At 38.4% G+C, this 18,813-nt stretch overlaps 2 protein-coding genes across 2 annotated transcripts in view; both read right to left on the reverse strand.

The window, feature by feature from the left end:
• arhgap11a (Rho GTPase activating protein 11A) overlaps window positions 1-18,813 on the reverse strand; it is a 1,047,489-nt gene that overhangs the window by 1,022,351 nt on the left and 6,325 nt on the right. The window lies entirely within an intron of this gene.
• dnajc17 (DnaJ (Hsp40) homolog, subfamily C, member 17) overlaps window positions 1-18,813 on the reverse strand; it is a 109,673-nt gene that overhangs the window by 89,554 nt on the left and 1,306 nt on the right. The window contains 1 exon segment of the mRNA NM_200246.3: window positions 7,885-7,954. Within this exon segment, the coding sequence (NP_956540.3) occupies window positions 7,885-7,954 (70 nt within the window).

Consider the following 18,813-nt stretch of genomic DNA (forward strand, 5'->3'; position numbering starts at 1 on the left):
CAGCTTAGATGGCCGGCCAGCTCTAGGAAGAGTCCTGGTGGTTAAACATCTTCCACTTACGGATGATGGAGGCCGCTGTGCTCATTGGAGCTTTCAGATCAGCAGAAATGTTTCTGTAACCTCCGAGCCTTGTGCCTATAGACAATCCTGTCTCAGAGGTCTACAGACAATTCCTTTGTCCTCATGCTTGGTTTGTGCTTTGACATGCACTGTCAACCCTGGGCCCTTATATAGACAGGTGTAGCCTTTTCACATTATGTACAGTCAGCTGAATTGAGCACAGGTGAACTCCAATGAAGCTGCTGAAACATCTCAAGAATGATCAGTGGACACAGAATGTACCTGAGCTCAATTTAGAGCTTCACGCCAAAGCCTGTGAATACTGATGTACATCTGATTCATAAGCTTTTTATTTTTGATGAATTTGCAAAAATGTCTAAAACTCCTCACATTTCCATTATGGGGGATTGTGTGTAAAATGTTGAGGAAATAAAGGAATTGAATGCATTTTGGAATAAGGCTGTAACATAAACAAAATTGGGAAAAGTGAAGCGCTATCAATACTTTACGGATGCACTGTAATTGCAAAATTGCTCACATTTGTGTGTGTGTGTGTGTATATACACGCGTGTGTGCATACATCAGTGTGTTAGTATTTCTCTATCCAGAAGCAGCAGGTTTATTGTTGCTGCAGTGTATGCGTGTGTATGTATATGTGTGCGAGCTAACAGCACACCACCAGTGAACAGGTTTCCTGCATTAGCTCAGGGTGTCTCGGCTCTCACGAAAGCTGTTCTGTAATGATCTCCTGCTGTGAGCGCAGGGGTCCCGCAGCAGCACACGAGGGGCCGCCGGAGCAATCAGAGCGCCCGCAGGGCCCCGGAGCCCTAATGACGGCCACTAACAGCGTCTGCGGCTCCGCTTTCAGCCCACAGGGAGGCCCGGCCAGCCGGAGGCTCGGGTTACAGCGATACCTGCGTGATTAGACAGAGCCGAGCGCCGCACGCAACCCGCTCCACATGTGAACAGACCCCCGCTTCACCCCTAGCAGACTGACATTACCCTTCACTGTTAAAAAAAGCATTTTATTTCAGCGGCCTGCCAAGAACATACCACTGCCGTTCATTCAGTCCAAGACAAGCTGATGTGCTGAAATAACAAAAGAAGAAAAGCCTGCAGTTGAAGCCAGAATTATTCGATTATTTTATTTTAAATATTTGCTAAATTTTCACAGTATTTCCTGTAATATTTTTTCTTCTGGAGAAAGTCTTATTTGTTTTATTTTGGCTAGAATAAAAGCAGTTTTTAATTGTTTTAAACCCATTTTTATGGTCACTATTATTAGCCCCCTTAAGAAATTTTTCTCCAGTTTAGAGTTATAAGGTTCTATCTGACATGTCAAAATTGAGTTATTGACATATTCTTATGAAATGACAGCTTGTTTACATTATATGATGTTTTTTAAGAGTTGTTTATATTGTAAGACTTTTTATTTAAAAAATGAAAATGGTTTATCTACAAAGTCAAACTCTAGCATGGCTCTGAAATGTTCTTTCTGTGGGCCAATCAGCATTTGTAGGCTGCATTTACACTGCACTGTTCAAGTGACTTAATTCAGATTTTTCCCTCCCATGTGGCACAGATGGGATATGGCAAATGTACATGTAAGCAGGAACAAATCACATGACTTCCGATTTACTCAGATTCAGGTCAGATTCAGATTTGGTAAGTGAGCGAACAGTGCTCTTTGTTTATTCAGCTTGTTCGTATCGAACTAAGTTAACTTTTGCACCGAGTGTAAACACGTTAGCACCACAACCAAACTTTAACCTCGTGTAGGGTTTTTACCGCATTTAGTGACCGGAATAACACACGCGGCTTTCTGACGCTACCTGCCGTGTGCATCTAAGTTTCTGGGAAATGCAGAGGTTTTTTTTCTTTCATTCGCCGTGCGGTATCAAACATTGCATGAAAAATACACGCTTAGAGCAGATCCTCAAATCAAATATCTCGTTTGTCGTGAGGGGCATGAATGAATTTCCTGAATGAAAGAGCCAAACTGCAGTTAAAGTCCACCATTTAATAATTTGGCAAATAATTCGACTACAGATGTCCATGTAGGTTAAACACCATCACTTTCTCCCGTGTGTGTGTGTGTGTTTGTGTGTATTTTGACTCTGAAACTCGCGCGTGCCCAAATAGACACTCCCACACCCTCCCACTTTTCTTCCTCCGACACTCCTCCCTAAACAGAGCTGGACACGCCCACTTTTCAGACTTTTTCCAAAGTAGAGGTGTGAAAACACCCTGCTGAAACGAGGGGGTTTCATGGCCCTTTAAATATTTCCCAAATGATGTTGAACAGATTCAGGAAATGTTCACAGTATGTCTGATAATATTTTTTTCTTCTGCAGAAAGTCTTATTTGTTTTATTTCAGCTAGAGTAAAAGCAGTTTTGAATTTTTTATTTCTATTTTAAGATAAACATTGTTAGCCCCTTTAAGCTATATATTTTGCAATAGTCTACAGAACAAACCATCATTATACAAAAACTTGCCTAATTACCCTAACCTGCCTAGTTAACCTAAATAACCTAGTAAAGCCTTTAAATGTCACTTTAAGCTGAATAAAAGTGTCTTGAAGAATATCTAGTCTAATATTATTTACTGTCATCATGGCAAAGAGCAAATAAATCAGGTATTAGAAATGAGTTATTAAAACTATTATGATTAGAAATGTGTTGACGAAATCTGCTCTCTGTTAAACAGAAATTGGGGAAAAAATAAACAGGGGGGCGAATAATTCTGACTTCAACTGTATATATATATTTCTCGGCTTTTATTTACATTTGAACAAATAATTGGAGTCAGAATTTGCTCAAGAACCAGTGGACTGAAAAAATCCTAGAGGAACAGATTAAAAATTGCACATTGCACGTTTGCTAGCAAAGTTTGGGTGAATATAGTTGATACATATTTCTCTGTCAGTGTGCGAAGGTTTTAAGATTTCTCCACTGCTCACAGCCCTGCATATTGTATGATTTCAGAGAAAGCAAAGCCCAGTTCTGCCTTAATCATGAACTGTTGAAGGCCTCCAGAGACCGCAGTGAAAAATGCCCCTCCAAACACGCCATGTTCATCCAAAGGTGCTCGCAGAGGGTTTTTTCTTCCTCCAGCATGGATTATGCAGATGTTCTGGGCAGATGGAGTGACGGGGGGTCTAAGAGGAGACACATGCTGGAGTCTGGAGCTCTGATGCTGGCATATCAAGCACTGCAGTCTACAGTCACTGTCTGCGCTCATCAGCATGCTCACTAAAACCTCAGCTTGATTATGGCTTTATTTTTACTGGTTTGACCCATGAATTTAACCACCGTATCTGATCTAAAACGGCTTTGTGTTTTGGGTTTTGTGCATGAACGCTAAGGAGAACGTGTCCTCAAAAATCCAAGCAGTCCTGGCTGCAGTCTGTAGTGCAGTGACGTCATGCATGCAGCAAGTCATGTACATGGAAATGCGCATGAGCAATGTGGCATGTGTTTAAACCGCACAAGAGGTCCATTACTTAAGGCCCCGTTTACACTAGTGCATTTTGGATAAAAAACGATCCACATCCACACTAGCGTTTCACCTAGCGTGTCTGAACATATCTCCGTCCACACTACGCCACTAAAAACGTATATCACGTGACCATTCACGCACTCTGGGCATGCGTGTTCTAGTATAAACAGGAAGCATGCGTCTCGCTCGGCATTTGGTTATTGCTAGTCAACAAAAGCCGGTTGAACAATGAACGCGATGGCAAAGAAAGCAAGAGAGGTATTTTTGTGGACAGACGACGAGGTCGAGTTACTAAACGTAACAAATGAATAACTGCACAATGGTGCCTAAAACAGACAATAGTGCAAACAACGCTCCCATTTCTGTGCCCATGTTGTTGTTCACAGTGAAGGCTGGACTGCTGTCTTCCGGTAGCGTTAAAGCCATGTGTTATAGTTTTTATGTTAATATTCCTTGCACGTGTAACATGTTTACAAAATTCACTTACCTCTAAGCTGCTACTTTGCACTTTTGCCATACTGCACCTAATTGCACTACAATAAATACCTCAACTTGGTCATATTCTGGAACAATAGGATATATGGTAATTGTTCACAGTTTATTATTGTCTATTAATTCAATTTATCTTGTACTTTATTAGTTAAATGTTTAGTTTATGTCTAGTGTGTGTCATATTTTTGTTTTTAAATTGCATATTGGAGTATGGGAGAAACGCAATTTCAGTCTGCTGTGTAATGTACTGTTGCATGGTTTGATTGACAATAAAGTTGACTTGACTTGACTTGACTATAGTCATGTGATAGGGGCTTGACGAATAAGGGAAGGATACACAATGACACAAAAGCCCCAATCAGCTAGCGAATCTCAGCAGCCCCGCCCCCGTTTCCAGATGTCTCCGTTTTCCCCCATCCACACTGAGACAGAGCAGCAGCGATTTAGAATGAAAACAGCCTCACCAGCGTTTCCAAAATGCTCCATCTTCGGCACTCGAGAACTCCGGCTTAGTGTGGACGGATGGCGTAACAGTAGCAAAACTTTTGCGTTTTAAAACTAAACCGCATTAGTGTAAACAGGAGCTTAGTCTGTAAACATACTCCCTGATTCACACACTCCAGAGCAGTAGGTGGCGATAATGTACCAAAACACTGGATGCAAACCACCATAATAAATGCGAGATGAAGATGGGCCTGTTTCAGTAAGGAGGTTCAACCAACTCAGAGTTTAAACTTGAACTCGGAGTTGATTTACAGAGAGATTAAAACTCTGAGTTTTTGGTTTCAGAACAGCAGATCTAAGTTAGGTTGATCAACTTAGAGTAGATCAACTCAGAGTAAAGTGCGCACACTGTGACTATAAAAAGCCATTATCAATGGAGCGCAGATATTACGAGTGACTATTGTAGTATCTCAAAAAAAGAGATCAGCATTTCTGTGTCCAGCTGAATTTGATCTGCTCATGCAGAGTTACAGCAAATATGAGCATATATTTAAAAAAGCAACACCACTGCATCAGTGAAACAGAGACAGTTAGCATGAAAAAACAGCTCAAGTTCAGGCGTAATTTTATATTTAAAGACTGTAAATATTTAAGTATAATAAAATAAGTAAAGTAATGTGTGACGTTTATAAAATTTTTACACACGTTCCCACTTTTACACACATTGATCAGTTCTAATAGATTTAAAGGGCCATGACACCCCCCACTTTCGGTTAAAATCTACTTCAGAATATTTTCAAAAGATGCATGATTAATGGGCGGAGCTCCGCGAGCATCGGGCAGGAGTGGGCGTGGCCAGCAGGGGAGAACGTGAGCGAACAACTGTTGTTGTCAGTTAGCTCACAAAATGGGACAAACAGTGAGGAGACGCATGAGTTTATAGTTTACAAAGTTAAAATGCAAAGAAATGAACAGTGATTTAATGCCCTGCTACATTTGTTATTTGTAATTTCATATACAGACAACCACAATTTATATCATTATAAAGATAAGTGTGTTCAGGTAAACCCTATAAATGAGGACTTCTCCCTCAATCCCCGTATCCAGCAGACTCAGTGCAGCAGGTCTCCTGACCTGTCTATTTTAACCATTAGTCCTGCTGGTAATCTGGAGGATTTAGGCAAACACAGCAGCACGGCGATGTGTCTGAATGTGAATGAACTCCTGATAAAAGACAGCGTTCGCCATTCTCTAATTCTCGTGCTGCTCTCCCGACAAAAATGCTAGCAGCACACACACAGCTTTGCTGTATGATCGGCCCTGACAAGATCGCGGGGGAAAACATGCAACAAACCCCGTGGATCATGGAAACAAACGCATATGAGCCTTCATGAACGGCTAAATACTGTGCCGTGGTTTCCGTGTCTCTCAGCTCAGGCTTGACTCTGGCAGGTCTGGCAGGTCTTATGAATAATTAAGCAGCCGGCTCTTCTCATAGGATAAGAAAAGTCCGCTATGAATAATAATGAGAAACCGACGCGTCATCATTGCACTTGCAGTTCTGCGCTACGTCGCCGATTTTGATCCCGCCCCAAAAATCATTTTAAACCCGGAAGCTGAAATTAGCTGACAAAAGCTCAAAATTATCCAGTTTTCATTGTCTTAACTGATGCTCAACACACATAAATCTGTTAATATAAAAAAAAAAAGTTCTCCGGGGTGTCCTGAACCTTTAACAGTGCACTTGTGTGTCTGCCTCTATAATTAATCAAGTGGTAGAGGTTGATATGACATTTAGAATGTAAGCAGAACTAAACAATAGTTTTTAGAAAGAATAATAATCCCATTGATGTAGTGACAGTACATGTCCCTGTCGAAGGTCAGTGAATTTAAGCTAATTATTTATTAAAAAAAGGACAAGCCATTCTTGTATGTGACTTTGTTCTGTGTGTGACTGAATTGTTGGTATTAGCTATGTTTCCATCCAAATATATTAGTTAAATGTATGTGCAAAACTGGAATATCCAGCAAATACTGGAATATACTAATTTCAATAGTCTACAGAACAAACCATCATTATACAATGACTTGCCTAATTACCCTAACCTGCCTAGTTCGCCTAATTACCCTAGTTAAGCCTTTAAATGTCACTGTAAGCTGTATAGAAGTGTCTTGAAGAATATCTAGTCTAATATTATCTGCTGTCATCATAGCAAAGATAAAATAAATCAGTTATTAGAAATAAGTTTTTAAAACTATTATGATTAGAAATGTGCTGAAACAATCTTCCCTCCCTTAAACCACAGCCATGTCACCCTGCAGCCCAAGAGCGGTTAGTCATTGAAGCTAAGCAGGGCTGAGCCTGGTCAGTACCTGGATGGGAGACCACTAGGGAACACTAGGTTGCTGTTGGAAGTGGTGTTAGTAAGGCCAGCAGGGGGCGCTCAACCTGTGGTCTATGTGAGTCCTAATGCCCCAGTAAAAGTGAAGGGGACACTACACTGTCAGTGGGCGCCGTCTTTCGGATGAGACGTTAAACCGAGCTCCTGACTCTCTGTGGTCATTAAAAATCCCATGGCACTGAAGAGTAGGGGTGTAACCCCAGTGCCCTGGCCAAAGTCCCTCTATCGGCCCTTACAATCATGGCCTCCCAATCATCCCCTTCCACCGAATTGGCTCCATCACTGTCTCTCCACTCCACCAATAGCTGGTGTGTGGTGAGCGCACTGGCGCCGTTGTCCTGTGGCTGCCGTCGCATCATCCAAGTGGAGCTGCACATTGGTGGTGGTGTGGAGAGACCCCCCTCATGATTGTGAATTGCTTTGGGTGTATGGCCATACACAATAAATGCGCTATATAAATACACATTACATTACATTACATTAAACAGAAATTGGGGAAAAAAATAAACAGGGGGGCTAATAATTCTGACTTATATATATATATACATACACACACACACACACGCACACCACAACTGACACACACAACTACAAACACACCTCTTTTTCTATCTCTCTCTCACACACACACACACACACACACATACATACACATACACATACACACATACACACACACACACACACACACATGATTTAAAAAGTTACAATAAGTATAAATGTGTTGAAAATATAAAAAATGTATATAAAAAAAATAAATGATAAATTTTATCGTTTAATTATAACAAATACTAAATTGAAGAATAAAATGACCTTAAATACAGAACCAAAATAAAAATAAACCAAAACATTTTTGTATAATATTTTAATACTAAATTTGAGTCTTTTTCATACAGCTACATGTTCCTTTATCTGCTTTCCTATTATCACATATCATTTGCTCATTTTTGCAGTTTGCCTATTACTAACTAATCTAAAGTACTCACCAGCCTTTGGATTATCTGGGTTTTTATCTGGATGGCAGGACAAGGCTCTCTGTCTGTACGCTTTCTTGATCTGTAAAAGAGCAGAAAGATAAACACCATTCAGTTTTCCAGTGGAGTTTAATGTCAAAAACATCATCCAGCCTTTTCCAGATCCCATCAAAACTATGAGAACAATTCAGTTGCATTTAATATCTCCATCACATTTCACAATCTCTGTGCAGTTGGTTCACACACACACACACACACACACACACACACACAAGATAATTTTATTCTACAAAACATTTTACATAATTCAAGACAAAGAGACACGAGCTCACGCTTCCAGGAAGGCATAAAAACCATCAGAGATGTTTTATAACAATAGACTGAAGCCACATTCACCACAAGCCTGAAATCCCACCAAACATCTGAGCTGAATGTCTGTAAATCACAGCACACACATTACAGTCAAACACATGAGGAAAACACACCAGGGGCCTCATGTACGAAGACTTGCGTCAAAATCATACTAAAACATTGCGTACGCTGTAAATGTGCGTACGCAGAAAAAAATTCAGATGTATGAAACACTGCGTACGCTGAATCCCACGCATATTCTTTTGCACATCAGAATGAACGTGAAACTGAGCGCAACATGCACGAGCACAAAACCCCTCCCTGCCTCCTCCCCCGTATGAATATGCTAATGACTATGCTAATGGAAAAACCCAGCGAAAAAGCAATGGCAAAAGCAAGCAAAAAGAGAAACTTTGAACAGAATGTGAATTGGAGGTGCTGCTTTCGGAGGTAGACCGGAGGAAAGCGGTGTTATTTGCAAATTTGTCCTCCAGAATTAACAACAAAAGAAAAAAATAGAGTGGGAGAGTTTAGCTGATGCGGTTAACACAGTTAAATCTGAACATCGCACTGAGTGAATTAAAAAAGAAATAGTGTGATTTATAGGTGTAAATGTTGCATTACTCTTATCAGTCTCAGTGGCGCAGCTCGAAAAACGCATGTCAACATGTTTTGACACGTTCGAGCATGAACTCTGTTCGAATCCAGCGTCTGATGAACTCTTTCTTCTTTTTCCCCCGCTACATATCAGATTTTGCCAACTATTTATCACAAGAAAGACAAGTAGGAATCATTAATAAGTTTGTGCATCATTTTATTTGCACATTTATTGAATGTAAATGTTTCTGATTCACGCATGCAAATTCATCTTCAGATAGTGTCTTTATAGCAATGTGCGTGCAGTAGATAGCTCAGATTACATTGGGAAAACAGGCGACCGCTGCAAATTGCGCTTTAATGTTTGGCTGGTCAACTGTATGGTATGGAAATCTTACATACCTGCTAGATGAACCCGTCTCATACAGCTGCCATTGCAAGGCTCAGACACTTTGTAGAGAGCAATTTAACACAACTGCCTCTAGGAGTCGCCAATGGAAATAAAACAGACACGCACAAAAAATGTGCGTACACCAGCTATAAAGCTGGCGTGGAGCTGCGCACATTCCCACGTTCAGTTCATCGTTAGTAAATCCAAACGTGAGCGATTCTGAGCGTGAAACCTGGCGTACGCAAAGTTTTTGTGCGTACACAGCGTTGATACATGAGGCCCCAGTGCTGTAAGGGTGTCACGATCCTCCAAATTCTGGATTTGATTACATTTTCGATTCTTAAGTCACGATTCGATTCGATTTCGATTATGAATAATTAATGAATTAATAACGAATTAATTATTTGCAGCCTACCGTTTAAACTACCTGACCTGCATGGTCTTTGTCTTACCCATAAACAAATCATACAGTAAATGAATAAAGGTAAGTTACACACATAAATACCAAAATCTATCTATTGAATTAATCAATATATTAAAGAAACGTTGGCTAGAATTCTGCATTTAAGGCTTAAATTATAGAGAGACATATGTTATATATAGCAGATGAACCGAGACGGCATTAGATCGCGAAGCAGATCAATGTTGATCATTTCCGCACTGACAGCTGGAAAGAAAGAACAAAACAACTGGCCTAACACAACGGTCATACACGGACCCACAACATATTATAAGATTAAAACATGAAAAACTGATCAGATAGTAACTTCGGCCAATTTTCCTAACAGATAAACCGAGATCAGGCTGGATAAACAGCTCTCGGTAATATTTCAGCATGCTTTCACTTTCACATTTACCTGTAAGAATGACATCTCGCCCTGCTCATCATTCTCTCTTCATATAGCCGTATATAAGGCTATTACACGATCATAATACACTGTGATATAGCCTGGGTCGTTAGTTCGTTGCATTGTTTTGTTTTCTCACTACAATCGATCCGCTTAAAGGGTCACGAAACACCAAAATACATTTTTTGAGCTGTTGACAGTGGTATATGTGTCCCACACTGCTAAAAACACTATTAGGACACCTATATTTCACTAAAAAGTGTAAATTGGTTGTTTTTGCGTTATTTCAAGCAAATTCGTGCTTCCAGTTTGAAACGAATTTTTGAAGCTGCGTCACGGTCATGACATAATAGCGTGTATTCCAGCGTGCAGACTGGACGTCTGTGCCAGAGTGTGTCTTATTACGTCTTACAGTGTGCTGCATTAATGCATGAGTAAGGCTTGGTTCAAACCAATCAGCGCGCTCTATTGTGCAACTTCATTAATATTCATTACTGTCACAGTGTTTAGACGACAGAGACGCCACGTTGTGTTGGCAAAACAAGCGTGAAGTGTTGCTTTTATAGTTTGCTGCAGTGAAGTTTCGTTTTCATTTTCTCTCTGTGAGAGCGCAGACTCACGTGTGGAGCCCTGAAGGTGTAAGCTCTGTCGACTGGTCTCCTGCGTCTGCGCAGTTTAACAAGCACTTCAACAAGCCTGTTTTTCCCGCTTGGCAAGCCAAGCTGACGTGACATTGGGGGCGTGGCAGCATCGACGATTCTATTTTTTGATTCGATAATCGAAATTGAGCATAAATTTCGATCGATTTCGATTTAAAATCAAAATCGTGACACCCTTACAGTGCTGCTAAACACACACACAAACACACACACTTCATATCACTGATCAATAACCAATCGGTGATCGAGTACACACTACTATGAACTGATTGTTAGAATCCTTAACAATACATCACAGTATATGAATATATTATTGTGATATTAATAGGGGTGTAATGGATAATGGTTGATCCGGTATTCGTACGGATCACAACCCATAGTTTGAAACACATGTGACCCACAGATTAGGCTAATACTTTTTTCTACTTGTAGGTTAATCCTAAATTTGTAGCGATCAGAGAGAGATCGCCCCTAGCATCATTCAAACAATATGTATGAAAGTATTTCATATCATTTCATATCATAATTGGCCTGATCACTCTGTCTCCACCAATCAGCTGGTGTGTGGTGTGCGGTCTGGCGCAAAATGGCTGCCGTCGAGTCATCCAGGTGGATGCTGCACACTGGTGGTGGATGAGGAGATCCCCCAATGTGTAAAGCGCTTTGAGTGGCCAGAAATGCGCTATATAAATGTGAGGAATTATCATTATTATTTAGGCTTTACTGTAAAATATAAAGATAATGATGAAGATGGAAGAAGTTGTGGTAGGTTATTCTGGGTGTGGTGCGTTTCTTAGGTTATTAAAGGTGTCAATGCATTCAGTGTAAGCTGCACGATTAATCAATAAAGGTTAGGATCTCAACAAACACGCAACATAAATTATAAATGATGGAGATTTGCATATGTTTGTTCATTCTTTCAATTCGCTGCATTCAAAATCTGTGTTTGAAAAACGCTGAAATCAAGAAAGAGATTCAGTCTTTAGTCTTTTGAGTTACTTATGAAGTAACAAACAATTAACTAACACAGAAGAACAGTTTATTGTTTAGATAAAACCACTGATGTTTATGTTAAAGGTTAAAATCATCGACGTCATTTGCATTTTACGTTACGCTAAAAAAAAATAACAGTTGTAGGCAGCAATTACATAATTTACCCAATAGGTGGCGACAACCAGCCACCAAAAACAAGCCACTGAATAATTCTTCAACAATGATCAATTAGCAATGAAACAGTTTTATGAGTGAATAACAAAAAATAAAGATGGGTTGTACCAATTATAATGTTAGATTTCTACATTTAGCGTTATCAGCAACAGTAGTAGTAACAGTGAATTTTTCACACTGCTAAATATTTTACAGTTTATTTTTATTCAGCTGATTATTTCATTATTTTATTCATAATAATATTACAGGTTCTAAGTTATGTTTGTTGAAACCAAAAGTTTTGCAGTGCTGTTTTTGAAATAAATGAAAAGCAAATTGCATTTGTCTCATCCCCCCCGACCCCCCCCCACCCCCCCCCCAATTTTTTTTTTTGGGCTGATCTGCAAAACGGTCCGATCTGTGACTAAAAAAACCATAATATTATTTGAACCATGAGATTTGGGATCCTTTACACCAATAGACTTTGTTATATAATAAAAATAATAACAATAACAATTATATATTTCCCAGAGTTGGGTTGCGGCTGGAAGGGCATCCGCTGCGTAAAAACGTGCTGGATAAGTTGGCGGTTCATTCCGCTTTGGCGACCCCAGATTAATAAAGGGACTAAGCTGAAAATGAATGAATGAATGAATAATAATATAACTTTTAATAAAAAATTATAAATCATTTCTATTGCATTTTGTATTATAAATTAATTAAACTATTTAAACATAAATATAATTGAGTAAATTATCACAATAATGCATTAATATCACATTAACTATTTAATACTAATAATTATATATTATAATTATTAAAAATAATTATATTTTTATGACATAAAATATTATTAATAAATATTGCATATTATAAATAACATATTATTAATATGTTATTTATTAACAATATATTAGTAATAATATATTATATTATTATAATTTATAATTTTACATAATTTTTATTACGTGTGATTTATTATAATAATTAAATAAAATTATTTAAAATAACAAAAGAAATAGTAAATTAATTGCAACATAGTTTGTAATTCTTTAACTAAGTTCACAAAAAGCCCAACAAAGTCCCCAGGATATCTGATATTTGGTATATATGCAAATCACCAATTAAACTTAAAAGTAAATGTTTGGAGTTTATATTTACAAAAGTATGTAAAACAATTAAACAATACGTATGTATGCAACTATTATTTCAAAATTTAGCAAAAATGTTTGTTCACATATTTATTTTACACCATTAGAATGATAAAATATGATAAAAAAATTAAATGTTCAAATATTCATTCATTCATTCGTTTTCTATTCTGCTTATTCCCTTTATTAATCTGGGGTTGCCACAGCGGAATGAACCGCCAACTTATCCAGCATATGTTTTACACAGCGGATGCCTAGCTGCAACCCGTCACTGGGAAGCCACCATACACACACATACACTATGGACAATTTAGCTTACCCAATTCACCTGTACCACATGGGCTTGGACTTTGCATCCGGAGGAAACCCACTCGAACACAGGGAGAACATGCAAACTCCACATAGAAATGCCAATGACCACCCAAGGCTCGAACCAGCGACCTTCTTGCTGTGAGGCAACAGTACACCCTACTGCGCCACCGCGTCGATATTCAAATATAATTCTATATTATGCATATGCTAAATTTCCGTATGGGCCACTTTATTTTATTTTATTATTTATTTTTTGGCACATCAGCAACTTATGCCTATTTCATGACAAGACCAATATACATAAAAACATCACACGAGAAGAACAACTACATATTACATTAAAAGACGATACACAAACAAATATATAAATAAATATACGTGTAAAGTTCACAAAAATGTCTATTCAAAGTTTTTAATTCAATATTTGATCAATAACCTGTTGATAATTTTCTAAAAACATCCCTCAAATTGTTCTCATGATAAAAATGAACTATTATATTATGTCTTAAATAATTAATCGGCATCCAAACTTCAGAACTGCTACATGTATGCATTAGAATGATACACACATTAGAGAAAGCTCACAAATCTACATTACACAGGTTTTATTTCTACCAAGTTACTACAATAGAAACCCTAAAATGACCACATTGGTAGTGTTAAAGCAGACTCCAGCCAACTAATCTCAAACATGACAGGCATTTCAGAACAAAACCATCCAGAACTGCGCCTGTGTGTGCCATAAACTCCCATGAGGCGTTGGGAATGTGAACCACACGTCTCATTGGTCCCGCTGGCCGAGTTCACGACAGTGTGTTTCTGATTATACGCTGCTGACAGCTGACAGAGACTCAAACATGCTCCAATCCACAAAACACAGGCCTGATCTGCTCCATCCAGCAGCACATTCTCGGAGACCTCTATTTATTTTGGCGCCCTTATTAGCTGCTATCCAAACCCATTTATCAATGCTATCTTTTGCAATCTAGACACATTGTGAAGCAACAAAAGCAAAGGAGTGAACTACTAAACTGTCAGGTTTTGATGCAACCTCTACAAGTAGTGACAGGCTCATAAAAACACTTTACTAATTTATTTATTAAGTCTAATAAATCTGACTGAATGATTATTAAAGTTCAGCTACAGTACAATGCAACTATGTCACTATTTAGAAAGATCTTGTTCATATGTTGGTAACAGATATGATCAACAGGCTAAAATATGTACTGTTCTTGAGTGGTGGATAGGGCTGAGGGCTGAGGTGCATTTCCTGAAATGATATAAACATAGTTCCGCGATTCAGAGTTTCCCTAATCTAACAGTCCAATAAACTAGCTGTGGCAAAAAAAAAAATCTGTAAACAAATTAGGCTAGTTTAGGGGAGTTTTAAACAGTAGACGTGGGAGAAATTGCTCTAGATTAGTGTTTAAGAGCAGATTGCATTCTAGGCTATTTTATAACAGCAGATGGGGCAAAAAGCAGATGGCGCAAACAGCAGATGGCGCTCTAGGCTAGTTTATAACAGCAGACGGCGCTCTAGGCTAGTTTATAACAGCAGACGGCGCTCTAGACTAGTTTATAACAGCAGATGGCGCTCTAGGCTAGTTTATAACAGCAGACGGCGCTCTAGGCTAGTTTATAACAGCAGACGGCGCTCTAGGCTAGTTTATAACAGCAGACGGCGCTCTAGACTAGTTTATAACAGCAGATGGCGCTCTTGGCTAGTTTATAACAGCAGATGGCACTCTTGGCTAGAACAGTTAGAGCAGATGGCGCTCTTGGCTAGTTTATAACAGCAGACGGCGCTCTATGCTAGTTTATAACAGCAGATGGCGCTCTAGACTAGTTTATAACAGCGGATGGTGCTCTAGGCTAGTTTATAACAGCAGACAGCACTCTTGGCTAGTTTATAACAGCGGATGGTGCTCTAGGCTATTTTATAACAGCAGACGGCGCTCTTGGCTAGTTTATAACAGCAGATGGCGCTCTAGGCTAGTTTATAACAGCAGATGGCGCTCTAGGCTAGTTTATAACAGCAGACGGCGCTCTAGGCTAGTTTATATCAGCAGATGGGGCTCTAAGCTAGTTTATAACAGCAGACGGCGCTCTAGGCTAGGCTATAGCACTTATTCATTGTTGCTCGTAGTTGTGTAAATTGCTTCCTTGTCCTCATTTGTAAGTCGCTTTGGATAAAAGCGTCTGCTAAATGACTAAATGTAAATGTAAATGTTTATAACAGCAGACGGCGCTCTAGGTTAGTTTATAACAGCAGATGGCGCTCTAGGCTAGTTTATAACAGCAGACGGCGCTCTAGGCTAGTTTATAACAGCAGATGGCGCTCTAGGCTAGTTTATAACAGCAGACGGCGCTCTAGGCTAGTTTATAACAGCAGATGGCGCTCTAGGCTAGTTTATAACAGCAGACGGCGCTCTAGGTTAGTTTATAACAGCAGATGGCGCTCTAGGCTAGTTTATAACAGCAGACGGCGCTCTAGGCTAGTTTATAACAGCAGATGGCGCTCTAGGCTAGTTTATAACAGCAGACGGCGCTCTAGGCTAGTGTTTATAACAGCAGATAGCGCTCTAAACCGATTTATCAATGCTATCTTTTGCAATCTAGACAAATTATGAAGCAACAAAAGTACTGGAGTGAACTAATAAACTTTCGGATTTTGAGGCAACCTCTACAAGCAGCGACAGGCTCATAAAAACACTGTCTAAGAAATCTGACTGAATGATTTTAAAAGTTCAGTGTAGTACAATGTGACCATGTCACTATTTAGAAAGATCTTGTTCATATGTGGATAACAGATTTGATCAACAGGCTAAATGTTTCTTTCCACATTCTAGTGTTTATAACAACAGACAGTGCTCTAGGCTAGTTTATTACAGCAGATGGTGCTCTAGGCTATTGTTTATATTAGCAGACGGTGCTCTAGACTAGTTTATAACAGCAGACGGTGCTCTAGACTAGTTTATAACAGCAGACGGTGCTCTAGGCTATTGTTTATATTAGCAGACGGTGCTCTAGGATAGTTTTTTTTAACAGTAGATGGCACTCTAGGCTAGTTTATAACAGCAGACGGTGCTCTAGGCTATTGTTTATATTAGCAGACGGTGCTCTAGGATAGTGTTTTTAACAGTAAATGGCGCTCTAGACTAGTTTATAACAGCAGACGGTGCTCTAGGCTATTGTTTATATTAGCAGACGGTGCTCTAGGCTAGTGTTTTTAACAGCAGATGGTGCTCTAGACTAGTTTATAACAGCTTATGGTGCTTTAGGCTAGTGTTTATAACAGCAGACGGTGCTCTAGACTAGTTTATAACAGCAGACGGTGCTCTAGACTAGTTTATAACAGCAGACGGTGCTCTAGGCTATTGTTTATATTAGCAGACGGTGCTCTAGGCTAGTGTTTTTAACAGCAGATGGCGCTCTAGACTAGTTTATAACAGCAGATGGTGCTTTAGGCTGGTGTTTATAACAGCAGACGGTGCTCTAGACTAGTGTTTATAACAGCAGATAGCGCTCTAAACCCATTTATCAATGCTATCATTTGCAATCTAGACACATTATGAAGCAGCAAAAGCACTGGAGTGAACTAATAAACTCGTGTTTTGATGGAAACCTCTACACTCTAATAAATCTGATTGAATGATTGAGTTCAGTTACTTTCAAAATCATCTAAATTAACAGAAAAATATTAGGTTAATTAAGTTATCTTGCAAAACATCACAATATAAATTGCAGAGAGTCAAATTCCGGCTTTTAGAAGGGGAATTTTACAAGAATGATGTCTTTAGAAATTATTTATCAAGAACCTTTAGAATCACAATCTAAAACCAAAACAGTGTAATATTTATAAGTTAGTTAGTTAGTTAGTTAGTTAGTTAGTTAGTTAGTTAGTTAGTTAGTTAGTTAGTTAGCTTTATTTATTCTCATATGAAGATTTCATTTGCAGCAAACACCCACAGAGACATTTCACAATTTACATTAGGAATTTACATAAATAGATCATTTTTAAAAGCAAGACACCACTAACCTAAACAAATGTTTAGTCTATTGACCATTAACTACCACTAGGAGAGGATGAATTTAAAAAATCTAATAGCTTGAGGGATAAATGATCATTTCAAACTATTTATTACACATCTGGGAGCACAATATCGTCACCCTGATAATAATAATTTGAAGGTAATAACAATAATTATTATAATACCCTTTGTTTATTAGCGCCTTTCACAGCACTCAAGGACAACTAGGCCCGTCACTATATCTATTTTTGTTGTATGATATATTGCACCAAAATATATTGCAATCAAGGATATTATTGTCATTTTAAGACCATTATATGCCACTCATTATATAATTCCAGAATGACAATATAATATCATCACAATGCACACTCTTGCACAGAACACATCATATTTTATTTTTAGGAATATTTCATTTTAATTATAGTCATTTCAATATTTAGGCAGTGAATGTGAAAATGCATATCCTTGATTAATTTATAATACATTTTAACAAAAGAAAGTGCAAGATTCTGCTACCAGATCTATTTTCAGCTGTCAGACACCCACATGAAAATATACTAAAGTAATTTATGGTAAATACTACAGTGTTTTTAAATAAGGAGATGTTGAACAATCAGCTAAAATGTTGCTACACTCTCAGAAATAAAGGTACATGAGCTGTCACAAGGGTGGTACCTTTTCAAAAGGTACAAATTCGTACCTAAAAGGTCCATATTAATACCTCAAGGGTACATATTATTACCCAAGTGTTCCTCTTAAAACTTTTAGGTACTAATATATATTTTTGAGGTACCAATATGAGCCCTTTAAATATAAAAAGGTACCACCTAGGCATGGGACGATAACCGTTTTTAAGGTATATTATGGTTTGGAAAAGTCAAGGTTTTAAAACTATCAACATTTTCTGCAATACCTTTTCTAAGGTATGTGTACGATTTTTTTTATCTACTTTTTCTACATTTTAGGACAACAGTATCTCCTGCAGAAACAATATCCAAAGAAGACATTATAAATGGTCACCTTTTTTCATTTATTGGAAATAAATGAATACAGCAAAAGTCAATAATTAATTTGAATTATGTAGCCTGACATGTTGACTGCTCCAAAATATTTTAAATGTTTCTTAAAATAAAATGCATTGTGTTTAAAAGGGAAAAAATGTTTTAGTTTTTCTCCCCAGGCGTATATGTTTGAGCAGTGATCACAATACCGCAAAACCGTGATACTTATATCCAAGGTTATCATCGTCAGAATCTTACACCGGCCCAAGCCTAACACCACCCCAGTGACAGCTCGCGTACCTTTATTCCTAAGAATGTAGTATTGGTTTTATGTATGGGTGATATCAAAAAATACTGAGGTCATGTCCATGTGTTGTGTGAGAAGTCTATATATTGATTACAGTGCAAGGTAAAGAGTAACAGAGGCTGCAATACCTGCTACTGTACCAGA

The sequence above is a fragment of the Danio rerio genome, chromosome 17 (assembly GCF_052040795.2).
Source record: "Danio rerio strain M-AB ecotype USA chromosome 17, GRCz13ab, whole genome shotgun sequence".
Classification (NCBI taxonomy): Eukaryota; Metazoa; Chordata; class Actinopteri; order Cypriniformes; family Danionidae; genus Danio; species Danio rerio.